We start from the raw sequence: 20,123 nt of genomic DNA, 5'->3' as shown, positions 1-20,123 counted from the left end.
GGGAGGTAATTAGGTTTAGATGGGGTCACGAGGGTGGGACCCCCATGATGGGATTAGTGCCCTGGTAAAAGGAGACACCAAAGAGCTCTCTTTCAAGTGCATGCTTGCTCTCTCTCAATACCCCATAGATACAGATACAGATACAGATACAGATATAGATATATACATCTCCATGCACACATAAAGAGGAGGCCGGGAGACTTCCCTGGTGGTCCACTGGTTAAGGCTCCATGCTTCCAATGCAGGGCGCATGGGTTCGATCCCTGATCAGGGAATAAGATGCCACATGCCATGCAGCATGGCCAAAAGATTTAAAAAAAAAAAAAGAAGAGGCCAGCTGAGGACCCGGCAAGAAGGTGGCCATCTACAAATCAGGAAGAGAGCCCTCACCAGTACTCAACCATGCTGATGCCCTAATCTTGGACTTCCATCCTCCAGAACCATGGATTTGTGTTTTTCAAGCCCCCTCCCCCAATCAATGGTATTTCGTTAAGGTAGCCTGAACTAAAACAAACAACTCTTTTTGAATGAGAAATAGTTCAAGTAAGAAGCATCTGAATTAGATTCAGAAACTTCTGGCTCCAGAAACTACCTAAAATAGAAAGAAAAGGGGGGGAAATGGTTGACATAAAGATTATGAAGGGAAAAAATATACAAAAGAATATAGAGATAAGGATTCTTCTTAAACTTCAAAAAGTTTCATCTCTTTAGTTTCTGCAAAACCATGTCAGATTCTATCTTGCTTTCTAAACATCCAAAAATATGAAAGTAGGTGGGGCCTCTAAATGACCCCTGACCTCAATGACCTACTTAAATTTCTTAGAAGATCAAATATAATCTTAAAACTCTGATCACAGATTGAATATTTAGAAAATACCAATCACCCGAGTAATACTTAGCAGCACAGCAAATGTATGATTATCCCCATTTTACAGATGTAAAAACTGAGGTTCAAAGTAGAGTAACTTGCCCAGAAGCTTTGTAGCCAGTGACAGAAGTGGAAAGAGAAGCTGACTTGAACCCTGACTCCAAGCCCATGTTCCTTCCACTCTGTCGGGTTTCTCAAGCTCTGTTCACACGTGGACCCTTTTAAAGGAAGAAATTCTCATCCTGAACCCCACAGACCACATTCCCGTGCATCTTATATCCTGGAGCCATCCTGGGTGCTAAACAAGAGATCACACCTCTACTTGCTCAGAAGCCCCCCTAACACTTCAGGGGAAAGAGGACAGTACAGTCCTCCTTGTGTGGAGGTGCGTCCACCTGGGCTCTCCCCTCCAAATTGGCTTCCAAATCCCCATCAATTATTTGGCTCCTGGAAGGTGGACTTGGCTGGTTCCTTCCTTCTGTCTAGACACACCCAGTTTTTATGCAGTCAACTCACTCAACACATATTTACTGAGCACCTACTATGTGCTGGGCAGGGTGTCAGGGGACACAGCAGAGAATGGGTCCCGCACTTTCAGTTTCAGCGGTGAGTGAAATCCTCTCATCCAAGGTCTGGATGAAGTGGGGGCATGGTAAAGCAGCATTCCAAAAGAGGGGACACGCATAGAAAGCTCGAGTAACACAGAGAAGGCCACAGGGCAGGAAAATAAATGAATGAGGGGAGGCGTTAGGGGTACACAGCTGGAAAAACAGCTCCAGGTCTGTCTAATCATGATTTGCCTTCCATTCAGCACTGAAGAAAAGGCACCCGTGGATTCCCAGTCCTGTCCTGATAACGCCTGAATCACTAAGGACCGCGGGAAGCCACTGCCTCTCCCATGATTATTGGCATTTTACCCTCTTCCATTCCTTCACCTGGTCTTCACTGAAGCTGGACTCCACCTACCCCGGCAGCACTGCAATCCTGATGGTGGGTTGAGTGGGGCAAGGTGACTTTGCCCCTCTTTCTAACCTCCCATTCCCCCACCCCGTGTCCTCTGATTCCACCCAAAGATGGGATGCAGGCTCCTCGCTGGCGGACAGCATAAAAGCCAGCACCTTCTCCTCCAGTGTTTGAAGACTGACTAGCCAGCTACTTTCTGTCACCTATTTCTATATCTCTATTCACACCAAACGGTTGAGAAATACTGTGTCCTTCAAGAAGTAGAAAGAATAAGGAAAGGAAAGGAGGAGCTATGGTTACTTTTAGCAAAGGTGTTGATGTCAGCACAGCAAAGAGGGCATCGAGAGTAGGCTGACCTGGCACGGCCTCACTCTCAAAGTCCAGTCAGCCCTCCCGGCCCACAGGTCCTGAATATTCCACCTGCAGTGGGCGGAACCCGCGGATGGAAGAAACCACAGATGGAGGAGCCCGCGAACGCGGAACCTGGGAAGGGGAAACCACAGGTGCAGAACACCTCCAACCCTCGAATGCAGAAGGCCAACTGTACTGTGCTATTTTACACAAAGGGCTGGAGCATCCCTGGATTTTGGTATCCTTGGGGTCCTGGGACCAATCCCCCGTGAATACCGAGGGACGACGCTATACCCAAAGTCTCTCTTTGGGTATAAGATGAGTAAACACAATTTATTCTTGTCTTGTAAAGACATCAAATTATCTACAGGAAGAGAGAGAACTCTCCTATGGAAATATTTCCTTAGTTTCTGCAGGGACACCTTCCATTCTGGCTGCTGAGTATGAGTCCATGATGTCACGGGAAGGGTACATTGCACAGAACCTAAGGGCCAGTAGTAATCCTTTGCTTTGCTATAAATTTTTACACTGGCAAATATATGTTTTTCTTAACATTTATAAAGCAATTAGATACCGAGCTAAGACTTATACACCCAACTTTCTGCACAGAGTAAATTTCTCCTGCTAGGTTATGAATCCCAAGGCAAACGTGAGCTTAGATCTCTTCTCACGGAACTGACAGGCCCTTCGTTTGTCATCATATCCCCACATTACTCAGGGTATAAATGGATTTCCTGGCTGCCTCTCAAAACGTTGACAACAATAATACTAATAAAATACCATGTTCTATGTCTATATGCCTGTCAAATTCAACTCAAATGCAAACACATGACACACAGAACCAAGACGTTTTTTCAATTAAAGCCCTTGACTGACGGAAAAGGGAAATACAACGCCTCAGCTTCATGTCTTCAAGACTAACACTGGCAACTAAGATGGGAGGGAAAAAAAGTCTCTGGCAATTTTAATGAAGGAAAGAGCCAAGTCTTTGCTTCCAATAAACCTGTGAAATTGACCAAAATGAAAATCAGCAAATTTGGGAAGAAAGGAGTATTCCTTCCTTGGCGTCTTTAATTCCATAAGAATCCAACATTTTTGTTCTGAAGCTACATATCGAAAGGTTGGTAAGGCCAGTCAGAGGCAGCAGGGGGAACTGGATGGAAGAGGGAGGGGACCTGGGAATTTGAATTACAGCACGTTCCTCCTACAGACTGGGTGATCTTGGACAAGTAGCTTAAACTCAGTCTCAAATTTTCTCTGCTGTAAAAGGAAATAGTCACATGAAATAGTTTTTTGGAATCAAAATAAACATCCGAGCAGATGTAAACTCACCTGGCATGTAGTAAACATTCAAGAATGGTTATTTCATAAACATTGAGATTTTTGCCCAGTTAGGTATGTCAGGAAGAATAATGCACTCTTCTACCCAATTAAGTCTCTGGAAAGTCATTTGACAAGGTATTTGAAGCTACTTAAAAGTCTATGATATGCCAGGGAAAAAAGCATGATGATTTTCTCTTTGCTATTTCCAGGTCAGGACAGATAACATAATGATAAGCATTTGGTTTGGATATTCAGACGCATGGATGGATGGGTGGGTGGATGGATGATGGATGGGTGGGTGGGTGGATGGGTGGACGGGCAGAAGTACAAAGACTTTAGAACCTACTTGCAAGACTATCAAATTCCTAAAGAAAAAGAGAGAATATCACCAAGTCCCACTATAGTGTGTGTTTCATTTCCAAACCATTGATTGCAAAGGAACCAGATCAACTTCTCCACGGCCTCCAGCTCTGCTTTCTCATTTTTGAACGCTATTCATAGAAGTCTTGGGTTCTATTTGCTACAGAAAGTATTTGAAGTTAAAACGCTTCATATCCACAAGTACAGATGTAAAAGACACCACAGAGCTAATACATTTTCCAGAGAGACATCCAGGAAAATAATCACATCTCTTTCTAAAACGCTTGAGAGCAGCCAAAGCTCTGGCCCTTACCTGAAGGTGGGTCCATTCTGTATTTATTCTCTTGACACCAACCAACTGGTCGAAGTCTGTAATCCAAGTAAAACAACCACTGGTCATAGGATTCAGTGTCCTCCAATCCCACATAGCGAAGGCGTAATCTTCCTCCAACATTCTCAATCACACTAACTATCCAGTACTGAAAAGGGCTCTGAGAATCCTGGAGCTCTATTAAGGAATCAACTGTAATGAGGTCTATAGGGCCTTTCCCTCGCAGAGGCTGTTTAAACAGAAGCAAAACTCCTTATTTTAAACTTTATTTTAAGGTTCTCATGGAAACAGATGACAGCAGAAGATAATATTTTTTCACACCATCATCCAAGCTACTGGCAAACAGTCTGGTGTTTCCCTCCACCCCACTGCCCCCGCCCTCCCCTCCCCTCCCGCGCACACATCCATTATACCCGACTCTGTATCCAACAACAAAGCCACAAGTAAATAGAAAATGACAGTTTGTGCTAAGTTCTCACCAAACAAATCACCCTTCCCAGATAAAACTGCATTTGTGAGGAACGAGGGTGCTTTTAAGAAGCGTTACACCAAATTTGCCTCGAGCTAGAAAACATGCGGTAGCGGAATGTCTGCTCTTCCCATAGACGGACACATCTGATATGGGGCGATCAATTTATACCTTGACTCAGCAGACGTTTATCTTACGATGGCCCCGCTCGCATAATCAGGACACTCTCGTACTTTGATTACGTGAGTAATGCATGGATATGTGTAGAGGACATTTTTGATGAATGCCTAATACACATTAATAATCAGCTAAATTAGACTATTGTGTAATTTGTACACTTAACCCCATAGTTGGTTTACAAAATATATATAACACCTGCCCCATTTAAGCAACCTTCTTAGCGCATGTTTGCATAGGAAAAGGGTGTTTGTTCAGCCAGCCTTGCAGGCAAATATGTTTAAAAAATTTAACAGAGTAAAACAATTTGTCCTTTTGAAAGGGTGAACAATCATCATTTTGATTTGTCAACCAAACAATTAAATTAGTAGCCATTGAGATACAAAACTACACGAGGCAAAAATCATCACAAAACAAAACCAGATGACTATATTTTAGACCGTGGTGTTCCAAAATATCAATATCATTTATGACAGGTGAGAAATTTATGGTTAATGTTAAGAGAATAATGAGATTGTCAAAATCCACACTGTATTCTTGGTCATTCATTGTGTTCTCCCCTTTATCAGGGGCATTCTTCAAACAGATTTGGTGACTCAATAATTATTTATAACAGTACATTTCTCTTCCTGTTCTAGAATGTAAATATTAAAATGTTTTATGATAAAATTATTTTCATATCACCATCAAGATTGCAGATTAAACTGTTTTTACTTCAGTACCTTAAAATGACCTTAACCACATTTAAATATGGTTAGCCATTTCTATTACTTAACGTGTATGTGTTTAAATTTCGGCATAATGCATCCGGAATACAATAGTTAATGGAACCATTTATCAATACACTTTGAGACTACAGCCCAGCACATATAGGCTTAGTCATCACCTCTACAAAACAGTTATTCTACAGGATTTTATATACATTCACTAACATAAGATAGAGTCTTAAACATATAGGATAGTGGATACCTATCCTAACATGTTATTATTTTAAAATGTGTTCACATAAAAGCGAATTTTCCACTTATTGATTGGACCAAAGGTGAAGATTCTTCAGTGCCATTAGAATCAGTAACCTAAGTAATTTGGGAAAAAACAGGAAGTTACGCTATTTGGACACCGATATCCGTGTGGACGCATGTACCCGCAGAAGGATATATGCAAAGGTGCTGTTAGGTGTGAGCTCATGTAACTGTGCTGCTTCAGACAGAGAATAGCTGGATAACAATACATACACCTTCTAGGAGGCTGGCTGGGGCCGTCCGGGAACCAGTCAAATCACGAATGAGAAATTCCGTCCAGTCCGTGTACTTCTCTTTGATTGCTGGTGAGACAAAGGAGAGAAAAAAAAAAAAAAAACACACTTCAACAAATCAGTGGAGCTTTCAACATGTTAAAAATCCCAGCACTTTTCTGTACACATGTGTTCTTTCATGACTTTTCTTCGTTTTAAATGCTGTGCTTAAGTGAAGTACTAAAATGGCAACAACAAATCTGTCAGCAGTGGGTGACTTCACAGCTACCACGTGCCTAGATTTTGCTAGGCACCAAGGAGATGAAAGAATGTGAAGCCCTGAAGTCTTATCATCTGTTCAGAAACTTCTGTAAACAACAAAGAAGAGGGACTTCCCTGACGGTCCAGTGGTTAGGACTCCGCGCTTCCAATGCGGGGGGGAGGGTTCAAGCCCTGGTCGGGGAACTAAGATCCCGCATGCCACGCGGCGCAGCCCGAAGAAAGAAAATTGATGAATGAATTAACTAACCATTAAGAACAAAATTATTTTTAAAAAACCTAGAAAATATTCCGAAGCACAGAATTTAGGAGGTTCCAAGAAGAAACAGCTCCATGAGGGTGCTTTATTTATTTCCAGGTGGGGAAATAAAGCCAGGCTCTGAATTATATTAAGATTTATTATACAGGCAGAGAAGAGGAAGAAGGGATTTGCAGGCTGAGAGGAACATCATATGCTAATGAGAGTGATGGAGGGAGGAAATGGAGAAAGTGCAGCCCTCGGACACACGGCCCGGCCTGAGCACAGAGCATTGGGAAATAATGGAATAAAACGGTGGACAGCCCAGAAAGCCAGCACACACGTTTAACAAACAGCAAATCTCTGCATAAGATGAATCTGAAAATAGCATAAAGGCTTGAAGGGAGACAAAGGAAGCTAACGGCAGAGAAGCCAAGGTAGAAGCTGCTGTCTGGGGCCCCAAACAGTGGTGAGAGCACTGCATTTGAGACATCTTTTGCAAAAGAAATATTGGCCTTTGGAAGCCTGCATTCTACAAGTGCTTCAAACCCAAGACTTGAGAAAGATGTAACTTTCTTGCCATAGCTCCCAGGCTACAGATGTCCCAAAGCTAGGGCTACATCCACCCCTGGGAGAGGCCCCAAGCCTTCTCAGGGCATCACAGGATTCACAACCTCGGCCACATGAGAACAGCACACTGGCCCAGACTCCCATCCACCCACTGTGATTCCGACCTTCACATCCCATGAAGACCAGACACTGCCCAGGGTACCATGTTCAATACATAGCCGCTGTGAAAGGTTCGAGACTCAAGCAGTTCATAGATTGTTTAGGTTCTTTCAAAGCAAGATGCAACCATTTCTAGCTCAAACCTAAAGGAACAGAGTTATTACCCAAGGGAAATAGGGCACACCGGTGGTGGGAAAAGCAAGCTCACGGTGTGGCGAAGACCCGGACTCTGAGCTGGGCTCTGCCATCACTGGCTACATGACTTTGAGTAATTCACCCAATTTCTCTTGGACTCTTTCCTCTAGTGCTACAACATTTTCCTTGTGTGATGCTATAAGAATTAAAGAAGATACACCCGTCAGAAAAATATAACCATACCTGGCACATCTATGCAATTAATAAATAACAACCCTAGTTTTGTTATAAGTATATACTGAGTTATTACACATTCTCACCAGATATTTTTTATTGATTCCCACAAACTGCAGATGGAAACTTTCAACATGCTTTGGCAGAACTGCCAACAGCTTAGGGAACAGTGGCAGCAACCTGCTATTTCAATCACTAACCTGCAGCTCAGTCAATATCTCCCACCATCACCCATTAATGATCATAAGACCAAGAGAAACATCAAAATGGAAGGGACTCAAGCAAGACGAAAGGGATTTGGGCAAAGTTGGAAATCCCAGCTTTGGGTGGGACAACAATGTCCTAGACCTGGACCCACTTAGCAAAGAGCAACCCACCTCTTCAACATCTCTTACTACTCGGGATTTTTTTCCTCAAATAAAATACCACCTTCTACATACATACTTATAAGGAAATGCATATACTTGGGGCGAAAACTGTGTTATTGGGTCCTTTTCCATCATTAGCAGGTGTAGCAAACATTTTTCAATGCTACACCCATTTCTATGGACTGAATGTTTGTGTCACCTCCAAAATTCATTTGTGGAATCCTAATGTCCAATGTGACTGCGTTAGGAGGTGGGACCTTGGGGACGTGATTAGAATTAAATAAGTTCATGAGACTTATGAAGCCCTCATAAGTGGGATTAGTAACCTCATCAAAGAGACCCGCCTCGCCCCTTCTTCCCTGTGAAGACACAGCGAGACGTCTGTCTGTGAACCGGGAGGCTGGTTCCCACCAGACATGGGGTCTGCCTGTATCTTGATCTTGGACTTGGATCCAGCCCCCAGAACTGTGGGAAATGAATTTCCACTGTTTACAAGCTGCCCAGTATTTTTGTTACCGCAGCCCGAATGCACTAAGACAGCTCTGCTGCTTGCCTAAGGTGACTGAGAAGACCAAAGCAATGGAATACCAGATAAATTAATTAAAATTTGTATTTATCTTTCACTTTACAAAGCCCTTTAATTTACTTTGTATCTTTTGATCATCCTAATAATGCTACGAGGTGGCTGTTTTTAACTAACTTTCGCCCAAGTTCACTGGAAAAACAAGGGCAGAGCCAGCCTCAAACTCGAGTTTGCAGATGCCAAACTTATAAGGAGTCTTTCCACTAGCATCTATGATTCTCAAAGCTTTTGCATACAGAGAAATCAACCATTTAAATTGCAGGCATGACAGAGATAATATGAAAATGACTGCTTAAAAAAAGTTTCAAGATTAGGACAAAATATACAACAGCATCCAATAAATATGCATTTCATTTTTTATTCCAAAAGGGTGACAATTAGCACAGTCGAGGGAAACATTGTCCTGTGACTGACAGAACTTATGTCTACATCCCCTATGAGAAGAAAACTCAGTTTTTCATTTAAGGGTTGTTTCTAACATCCATGTAATCAAAGTTAAATTAGAATTTCTGAAATACGTATGCACCCTGTGAAGACACTGTGCAGTGTTGAAATTTAAATAGTCTGAGTCACAGCAAGAGAACACTGGAGATGGCTGTGAAATTTACATATCCGGGGCCCTGCACTCCAAAGGTCCTGTAACTGTCCATTAATATGCTTTTGCGTGAGGCTCTGAAGCACGCTTTTATTTGCCACAGAATATCTAGACAAATGGCTCTCCATGGAAAAATGTATCTTAGCTACAAAAGGTACACCAATCATTTTAGGTTAGAAAGTAGAAAGAAAACAGTTCTCAGGAACTGTGCTAATTTTAGAACAACTATTTCAGTGGACATTTAGTTCTGAAAACTCTCAATTTTCAAATGTAAAAATCGATGACAAGACGTACTGCCATATATACAAAACTATGCCTGATGAATTTACAATTCCCAGGCAATGGGTTTGTTTTAGACAATATTCAATTCAGTTAAATTCTAGTACAATAAAAACTGCCCAGAAAGCCCTGAGAATTCACTGCAATACAAGCTGCCCTGTAATTTTCCACATATAAATTTCTAACTAAAAAATTTTAAACTATGAATTTTAATTTACTACAGAACATCTCTCTTCAAAGACTCAAAATCAAGGCATATGAATGTAAGAAAAATCTCTCTCAAATGTAAACCAATTGCTTGCCCTATGGTCCTTATCTTTTTCTTCAAATGACATTAAATCTCAGAAAACTTAACACGCAACCTAACTACAGTAAATGTGAACTTTACAGCAAGAAAGAAATGATTAAACTGGAAAAACTCCGCAACTTTAGGTGGATAAAAGTGTATCCACAACTTGGTAATCATTTTCCCATTTCTTTAACTTATAGAGAGAATCTCCTGGAAGTCCATAAGAAGAATAAAATCCGGATCTTTCTACAACATTCTCATGAACATGTTTTCAAGGTTCTACTGTTACAACATTATATAAAGATTCAACTTCACTTTTTTAGAAGTCCCAGTTACATTTTTCATTTTCATGCCTCATTTTGGAGAGGTACCCACATCTCACCTAAGGAAGCCATCGTGAACTTGAGTTTCAGAAAAAGGAAACACCCCCCCCAACACACACACACACTCTTTTTATGAAGACATTTTAGATGACCCCCAAATCCTACAACTGCTTTATTAGAGAGCTGTCTATAACAGGAGTTCCAAATGAAAGGCAGAAGATTACCATCATTTTTTCAGAATTTGGGAAACCACCACTCTTGGTGGATTTCCAGCCCCACTGAGCACATGTAAACATAAAGTAATTCACCATTTCTCAAGGATACTGTTTCCTATGGACATTGGTCTGGGGGAACACAAAGTCACCCATCAGAGCTGCCCATTCAGGCAGATCCTGAGCACTGAGACCTGGGCTGGGGTCAGATGGACACACTTAGCTCTCCTTCCCTGTCACCACATAGAAAAGACAGGTCCATGGAGAAGTCGGCTGTATCATGCCTTTCTGCTCATTTGAAAGATGGGGAGGACAATTACCATGAACAGTGAGGCCACTTTCACTCAAACACACTGTGGGTAAAAGGAAAGTCACATTCCTTACAGTCCTAGAGTTTAAACAGGGGATATTTTGTTCTTCTTTCTGGCCATTTGCTCAACTTGAATCCATTGTATCAGTCATGTTCTTAATTTGTAATGGTTCTTTCTTGCTCTTTGATTGTTCCTTTCTTCTAAACATTCTTCTTACCAGACGCCATTTTCAAAACCCCTCATTATAGTAATTAGAGGATGTTCTCCTTTTCTGTGCCCTGGATCCTCTGATTCCTATGGGTTTTTTGTTTTTGTATCTGCCTCTTTCTCTCCTGTATCAGAGGCTCTCCTGGAGTGACTGGTGGCCTTTAGTCGTGCATCATACTTAAACTGGACACTAGAGAAAGCCTGAAAGTGGGATTCGTGTCCTGGAACAGAGGTTTTTGACTCAGAGTGGGCACTAAGCAACTCCCCTCTGTGAAGCAAACTCCCAAACTAGATTCCCTGCTTCTCCCCAGTCAGTTCTGCCCATTTCTTCAGAGGTGAGCTTGAGGGAGGAGCCTGTGGATTCTGGTCCTTGGTTGTACCAAAGGGGTAGGGGAGACAGAGCCTGGGAGGTGTTCCAATTACAAGCACCCCGTTCAACGCTGTGCTTCTCAGCCCCACGCGGGACTCCCACCCACCGGGCATTCAATCCAAAGTCCGCTGCCTGCGGGGGATCCCAGGGCCCCCCCCAGCTGCAGCCCGCACGTGTGTCCAGGGCTGCGGCAGCCCCTACCAAGCATCACCAGTCACCAAGCCTTCATCAGCTCTCAGGCCACCAGAAACGTGAAATTTCCTTTCTGCGCTGGTGCCTCTGCAATTCTTTCTGTTGCTGGTTTATGTATTTGTTATTCCTTTACTATCACTTTAATGGGGTTTCTGGAGGAAGAAGAGATAAATAAGACTGTTCAATCCACAGCTACTCCCAGCTCACCAGAGAACTGGGCCGTTACAAAATGTGAGGCAGCAAGCCTTTGACTTATCGGGAAAAGATTCTTTAACACAGAGTTTGCTAAAGAAATGAGGCAACAGAGAATCCTGAATTATAAATGGAAGCACTTACACATATTATTAAGAATAAAAGACTGTAGAGTTCTCTCCCTTGGAGATTTTTAAAGGAAAGAATCTGTACTAATATTTCACATAGGGTTCAAATTAAATTGTTCCTACAAACAAGAGAATAGATTATAAAATGATTGGAGAGGACTGATAAGCTCCTACTAAGTGCAATGGACCACATTACATACTACCGGGGTTCAAACATATAGACAGAAGTATTTCTGTCTTTAATAATAAATACAGCCTCAATTAAGATATAACTTGTGAAGAATGTCATAAAAATCATATATACGTGCACAAAAATACACACACACATACTCACACATTCCTTAGAACTTACACAGAATGGAGGAAAAGTTTCAATTCAGACCTCTTTCCATTATATAAATATACTTGTATAATTACAAAAAGAAATATTATTATTATTTCGCTCCAAAGAACAGAATTCAACAAAGAAATTACCTAAGAATTGTTGGAAGCAAATGATGGAGACAATGATAACCTTAGGTTGAAACAGAAAAAATAAGTTGACCTCAGAATATTCTACATAATTAGAACGTTTAACATTCACGCCATACTCACTAAAACCTTGGTCAGTATTTCTGCATAAATGATTTAATGTATCCCTTAAAAAGAAAGGCCTTTGCTACTTAATACTCCACACAATGCTGAGAGATTTCCTCAATATTGGGAATAGATAAGAAGTTATCTTTTGTTGAAACTAGCTTATCACGGGGTCAGAGGTGACTTTTAATGGCAGCTACTTCATTACATGGTTGTATGGATTAAATGAGAAAATAAATATAAGCTTCCTAGCAGTTATTACTCAAGTGGTAAAGTATCAACCCTTGTAAAAAGTGAAGTATTCTTTGATAATGTAGCCAACCATTCCTTCTTTAATGCACTCCAATGTTTGTATAACATACTAAGTTTTCTTTCAGAAGCACATATATGAAATGTCTCCAAGTGATGTTTTAACTACAGGCTAACAATTTCTTGCAATCCAAATTTAACTTTGAATAAACCTGTACACCAAATCAATGGATACAAAATGATGGCCATGAGTATAAAATCACATATTAATGTTTTATTAATTTGAAAAATTATAATTAGAATAAAAATTCCTTCCAGAATTTTCAAAAAAGGGTGACTTTTTTGCCTTCTAGTCTCTTACCCGCCTCTCCCTAACTTGGATGTTAATGCTAATTTTGCCATCATGATCACATCATGAAACACTGACAAACTGGCACAAAAAATAATAATAATCTCGGATGAACCTAGAGATGATCATACTAAGTGAAGCAAGTAAGAGAAAGACAAATATCATATGATACCACTTACATGTCGAATCTAAAAAAAATGTATTAACATATACACACTACTATATATAAAATAATCAACAAGGACCTACTGTATAGCACAGGGAACTCTACTCAATATTTTCTAATAACCTACAAAGGAAAAGTATCTGAAAAAGAACAGATATATATATAGGTGTAACTGAATCACTATGCTGTACATCTGAAACCAACACAACACTGTAAATCAACTATACTTCAATAAAAATTATAATCTACCTCATGGAAAATAATTCCCAGTATAAACCATTATGGGAATCCAATTCACTTTTATCTTCTATTCCTGCTTCACATTATTATAAAATTGATCACCTGCTATATGGTAGTGAAATGCAATCTCTCTGGTTAAACTTAGAAATAATAGTCTTAACACAATATACAGGATACCCCATGCACAAAGATCATTATTGGAGACAGTAACTTGCTGGTATTTTTTAGGAGAACGAGATCAGTTGTGAATAGATGAGACAGTGCTTACATCAATATGAATGTTTTACACACACAGCTATTTATACATAATTTTAAACTGACACAACAGAGCACACTATAGTTCCTAAAGTCTATTGTACATTTCCTCCACATCCAAATCAGACTTCTGTTCTTTATATTATGCACAAAAGCACATAGAAACAAGTAAAACAGCCCACTTGAGATAATCACAGAACTCAGCATTCATTCAAACCAGATGTCATTACCCCTATACTCCAAATCTGGCTTGAGCAGTTGCTCTGAAACTTCACTTCTCGGTTAAATTATTCCTACAACTTATGCAAGTCGCAACTTACTGAAGAATGAATTGATTCTAATAAGCTCTTCTTGTATTTTACTTTGCCTGTTTAAGTAAGGCAAGTACCTCCCTACGTATCTACTTGCAGGAATGGATTGTTGAGGGGATTTGGTGGGATTACGTAATATCTGGAGGAGCATCACGGAATGTCCCTGTCAGGGACACACAAGAGGTGAGGTGGCACTTTCCTTAAGGGATCCACTGCCATGCCTGTTCTGCTTCCTTTAAAACCACCCACTTCCAAACCAACAAGGACCTACTGTCTAGCACAAGGAACTCTACTCTTTATTCCTGTATGTAATATAGGAATAACCTATATGGGAAAAGAAAATGAGAAAAAATAGATATATATGTAGGTATAACTGAATCACTTTGCTGTACACTTGAAACTAAACGAAACATTGTAAATCAATTTTACTCCAATGAAATTTTTAAAAATCCACCCACTCCCAATCTTGCCCAGCCCAGGTCCACACACTCTGAGTCCTTCAACCTTCCCATCCTCTGTCCCCACTAAGCCTCACTCAGACTCACCACCCAGGCCCCTCTAAAACTACAGCGACTAGACGTATAACTGCTGGGGAAAGAAAAACACTGGGCTAAACCATCACCCACAAGTTCTGGAATCACTCATCCCTTTTTTTTTTTTTTTTTTTTTTTTTTAAAAAGCCCTCGAACTCACTTGTCTGACAATTTCCTACCTCCCTGCTCCCCTCCAAAACCAAACTTAGCAAAGAAGACTTAACTCTTCAGTCACTGTTCAGCCCCTTCAACTTCACCCCCCAGAACTTCCACCAAGAAGAGAATGATCAACTGTGTCAAACGCTGCTGATAGGACAAGGAAGAGTAAGGCTGAGATTAGACCACTAAATTTTTTTTTTTTTTTTTTGCGGTATGCGGGCCTCTCACTGCTGTGGCCTCTCCTGTTGCGGAGCACAGGCTCCGGACTCGCAGGCTCAGCAGCCATGGCTCACGGGCCCAGCCACTCCGCGGCATGTGGGATCTTCCCGGACCAGGGCACGAACCTGTGTCCCCTGCATCGGCAGGCGGACTCTCAACCACTGCGCCACCAGGGAAGGCCCTAGGCCATTAAATTTTACAGGAGACATTCCATAGGATCAATTCCTGGGAGTAGAAGAGCAAAGGATTTACTAGATATCAGCAAACTGCCCTCCAAAATTATGCTTGCAATTTGAACAATGACCATGCGTATATAAAATTTCCCATTTCCCCCCATTCTTGCCAGTATTTTATATTCTCAGACTTCTCTGATTTTGTTAACAATCTCAACCATACGAAACTGATTTTTTAGTTTTCACTTTATTGATATCAGGGAGGCTTAGTATCAAAAAAACATGATGACAATTCAGATTTCTTTTCTGGGAACTTACTCTTCATGTATTTTTCTATAGAGATACCTTTTTTTTTTAATGCCAATTTGTAGGAGCTCTTTATTTATGGTAGATGTTAATTCTTCATTAGATATAGCAGAGGTCTTAACTTTGTATATCATATTCAACATGAGCCTTTTAAAACAAGGCATGAGATCATGTCGTCCAGACACTGAATCTTGGAATAAATTTCTAACTCCTAAGCCAGGCTCAACATCCCGCATCACTGGGGCCACTCCACTCTTCTTCCCTTTGCTCTCTATCCTGGTTTTCTCTAAACCCATCTCTTCCAAAGGGCTGCATTAGGGCTCTGCACATCCTCTTCCTTCTTCATAGAAACACTTTCCCCCATCTCGCCCCAACCACCCCCTCCTCATCCCACATCCTCCCTGATCTTCCCTAATTTCCATGATAAACTGTGTTCTCTTCTGGAATCCCACATTCTTTCCCTTCCTAGACTTAGTACAATTTATAATGACATGTTCACACTCATTTGTGTAATGAGTCCCCGCCTGATGACTCCGTGAGCCTAGGAATTATCATATCACTGCCTTACTACTATATACCTGTACCTATAACAACTGCATATAGTAGGTGTTTAATAAAATTTTATCACAGGAGGGAAGGTCTGACAGACTAGATGGTTTTATAAATTGTGTCTGTTTTTTAACTAATCTTTGGATGAAAGAGAACTTGTTGAATTCAGATTAGGAACTACCGTTACCATGGATATTACACAGACCTTTCGATAAAATATGATTTAGCACCATAGTACACCACAAGCATTCATAAAGGAACTGCCATTGCTTTTTGTTTCTTCTTTTATTGGGTTGGCAAAAAGTTCGTGCGGGTTTTTGCAACATCTTATGGAAAACCCGAAAGAAATTTTTGGCCAACCCAACATTTGCGTGGCTCGTAACTGCTTACATATGATGTAAGTTACTGTTTAAGATTTTAGTTTCGGCACACATAACCCAGAAAGCGAGAGATCATTCATTTAATTGAGTCAGCATTAAACACCTTATGAGATAGGACAGAAATTTAGTATTTCTCTTGAGTTCTCCTTCTGGGTGAGTACATGGTATTACTGCATTAGGCAACACTGATACTGTTCATTTCAGACAAGGGCATCACCCAGAGATTAAAGAAACACAAGGTACTATATATCCATAGCTTAATCTCCAAGGGACCAACTGCTTTCTCTGAAGTTCCCCAGGACCTCTGAGCCCAATAAACAGCCATAATTTACAATACAAAAGCCATAAAGATAAGAACTATTTATGACATTCTCAAGGTATAACTCATATTACTCTGCATCATATCTTTAGGAGCCTAGAAGATAAATAGCCTCTAAAACTATTAGAAGAAATTTAAAACCTTATCACTGTTTGCTGGTTAAAGACTTATCCAATAAAACATGGAATTTCTCTCATTCTTGCACATTTCCCTTCAATTATTCTCTAGCTGTCAATATCTCACTTTATAGACATTTCTGCTATTGCTTTAAACATTTCCCTGTTTTTAAAGAATACCCTTCCAAAGAGTCAGCAACTATTTTTTCTCTCTACTAGGAAAAATTTCCTACAGGTCTTTTATTGGCTATCACTACAGAGAAACAGTCAAGGCTGAATTGACATATCACAAAGGTCTAGGGCTCTGAATTCAATGGAATAAGACAATTGTTTGTTAAAGATTTTATTTTCATCGGTATATCTCTCTCCCTCATACATGACTTATTTCTTTCTGTAAAGTTACCTTCTTTGCTGCAGCTAAATAGTTTCAAATTTTTCCCAATGATCCACTTAGGGGAATGTTTTAAAAAGAAAGAAAGCAGCTTGCAAAAAAATTTAAATCCACATGCCCTTTGTATATATCTAATTACATGAGTCAGTCTGTTTATCAACAGCTTTCACATTACTGTCCGTGATGGTTAATTTTATGTGTTGACTTGGCTGGACCACAGTGCCCAGATATTTGGTCCAACATTATCCTGTTAACAAGAGGATGTTTTGGGATGAGATTTACATTTAAACTGGTGGACTTTTGAGTAAAGCAGATTGCCCTCCTTAAATGTGGTGGGCCTCGTCCAATCAGTTGAAGGCTCAGATAGAACAAAAGACTGACCTCCCCTGAGCAAGAGGGAATTATGATGAAATCAGAGGAGAACTAAATAAATGAACAGATATTCTTGTTCATGGATAGGAAGACTCAATTTTACCAAGATGTCAGTTCTTGCAATCTTGCTCTACAGATTCAATGCAATGCAAATCAAAACCCCAGCAAGTTATTTTGTGGATATTGAAAAACTGACTCTAACATGTATGCAGAGAGGCAAAAAACCCAGAATGGCCAATACAATAATACAATATTGAAGGAGAACAAAGTGGGAGGTCTGAGACTATGTGACTTCAAGACTTACTATGAAGCTACTGTAATCAAGACAGTGCGGTACTGTCAAAAGAACAGAAAAATAGATCAATGGAACAGAACAGAGAGCCCAGAAATAGACATACATATATAGAGTCAGCTGATCTTTGACAAAGGAGAAAAGGCAATACAATGGAGCAAAAATATCTTTTCAGCAAATGATGCTGAAACAACTGGACATCTACACGCAAAAAACGATCCTATGCACAGACCTCACACAAAAAATTACCCTTCACAAAAATTAACTCAGGACTTCTCTGGTGGCACAGTGGTTAAGAATCTGTCTGCCAATGAAGGGGACATGGGTTCAATTCCTGGTCTGGGAAGATCCCACATGCCGCGGAGCAGCTAAGCCTGTGCACCACAACTACTGAGCCCGTGCGCCACAACTACTGAAGCCCACGTGCCTAGAGCCCATGCTCTGCAACAAGAGAAGCCACCGCAATGAGAAGCCCATGCACCGCAACAAAGAATAGCCCCCGCTCACTGCAACTAGAGAAAGTCTGCACACAGCAACGAAGACCCAACACAGACAGCAACAACAACAAAAAATTAACTCAAAATGGACCTAAATATAAAATGAAAAACTATAAAACTCCTAGCAGATAACATAGGAGAAAACCTAGATGATCTTGCATATGGTGATGCCTTTTTAGATAAAACACCAAAGATATTATCCATTAAAAAAAAACCTGATAAATTGGACTTCATTAAAATTTAAAACTTCTGTTCCCCAAAACACATTATCAATAGAATAAGAAAACAAGCCACAGACTGGGAGAAAATATTTGCAAAGGACACATCTGATAAAGGACAGTTATCCAAAATATACAAAGAGCTCTTAAACAACCTGATTTAAAAATGGTTTTAAAAATTTAAAAATGATTTAACAGACACCGCACCAAAATGGAATACATGTGGTAAGTAGCTTATGAAAAACTACTCACATCATACATCATCAGGAAAATGTAAATTACTACTTTGAGCTTCTACTCAGAGCCTTGCTCCAAAGCCAGACCACTATGCCTCCACTCACCTTTCTGGAGCAGCCCCAGAAGAGATGCTGGAGACCGAGACCCACCCTTCACACATGACTCTAGTCCAGCTCATGCTTGGCTTTTCCATCTCTTGGGCCGCCATATTTGGACTGCTGGCAACATCACTCAACCAAAAGCCTGGCAGCCAGGTCAATCCCCTCATCTTAGACAAGCTCATTACTAAAGTCTCAGACTGACCAGTTATTATCTCCCCAAAGCAAAGATTCTTAACTTACAGTGCGTGACTGCCTTCACGGAGTTCATGAAATTGAGTACAGTGAATAAATGAGCTCATAAAATTGAATACAAAATTGTGTGTTTGTGTGTGTGCGTGCGCGCGTGTGTGTTGAATGCCTCTTCCAAGAAGTTGCATTGAGTTCATCAGATTCTCAAAGTAGTCTATGACCCCAGAAAGACTGAGAATGATTACAGACTTAGAAAACAAACTGATGGTTACCAAAGGGGAAAGGTGGGGGGAAGGGATATATTAGGAGTTTGGGATTAACATATACACACTACTACATATAAAACAGATAAACAACAAGGACCTACTGTATAGCACAGGGAACTCTACTCAATACTCTGTAATGACCTATATGGGAAAAGAATCTAAAAAAGAGTGGATATATGTATATGTACAACTGATTCACTTTGCTGTACAACTGAAACTAACACAGCATTGTAAATCCACTATATTACACTATAAAATAAAAATTAAATTTAAAAAGAACGATTACAGAGACGATACCATATTAAAACACGGCTATGATATACGTCAGTAGACTTGAGTTCCCTGAGGACGACATGCTCTTTCTTATCATCACTGTTGATCCCAGCACTCAGCACAGAGGCCCCAATAAATGCTCCCCACACAGCTTTCCAAAGTGAAACAACTTCTCACCTTTCTCCAACCCAACGGGTATGAGACACTACAGTTCTGATTACAAAGACACCTACTAAGTGTTCGTTACGTACCAAGCACTCTTTCACATACAGCATCTCAGTTAGTGCTTCCAAAAACCCAATGAACTAGTTATTCTCATCCCCATTCAACAAGAAAAGACTCAAACAGAGTAAGCAGACCTATCACAGTTGGTGGCAAATATATTAAAGAGTACGTTTGTAACAGGCAGATTTCTGTTAACTCACATCCTATGCATAAAAGTTCCATTTTAGAACAGTAACTCCTCCAAACACATGTATTATATAATTAAGAGAATAAAACAGATGCAAAACACCAATTATTTCAGAAATCAAGGACGTAAAACACAATTACTCAAAAAAACCCTTAGATTCTGGATCAGATTTCTCCAATCTACTTCTCGTATACTTTAAAAGATTTATATTACTAGGTAAGCAAATTTTAAACAA

At 40.3% G+C, this 20,123-nt stretch overlaps 1 protein-coding gene across 5 annotated transcripts in view; it reads right to left on the bottom strand.

The window, feature by feature from the left end:
- The window catches only part of SFMBT2 (Scm like with four mbt domains 2), a 209,344-nt gene that overhangs the window by 106,293 nt on the left and 82,928 nt on the right, over window positions 1-20,123 (bottom strand). For 4 of the 5 annotated variants that reach the window (XM_060293330.1, XM_030836909.2, XM_060293332.1 and 1 more), the window contains exons 5-6: window positions 6,078-6,166; window positions 4,179-4,425 (exon numbers count right to left, since the gene is read on the bottom strand). In XM_060293330.1, the coding sequence (XP_060149313.1) occupies window positions 4,179-4,425; window positions 6,078-6,166 (336 nt within the window). Of the gene's footprint in view, window positions 1-4,178; window positions 4,426-6,077; window positions 6,167-20,123 lie in introns of those variants that run through there. The other variant, XM_060293335.1, reaches the window with a different exon arrangement.

Source organism: Globicephala melas, chromosome 2, assembly GCF_963455315.2.
Source record: "Globicephala melas chromosome 2, mGloMel1.2, whole genome shotgun sequence".
Classification (NCBI taxonomy): Eukaryota; Metazoa; Chordata; class Mammalia; order Artiodactyla; family Delphinidae; genus Globicephala; species Globicephala melas.
Note: the sequence above shows the minus strand (reverse complement) of the source record. Positions and strands in the feature narration are given on the sequence as shown.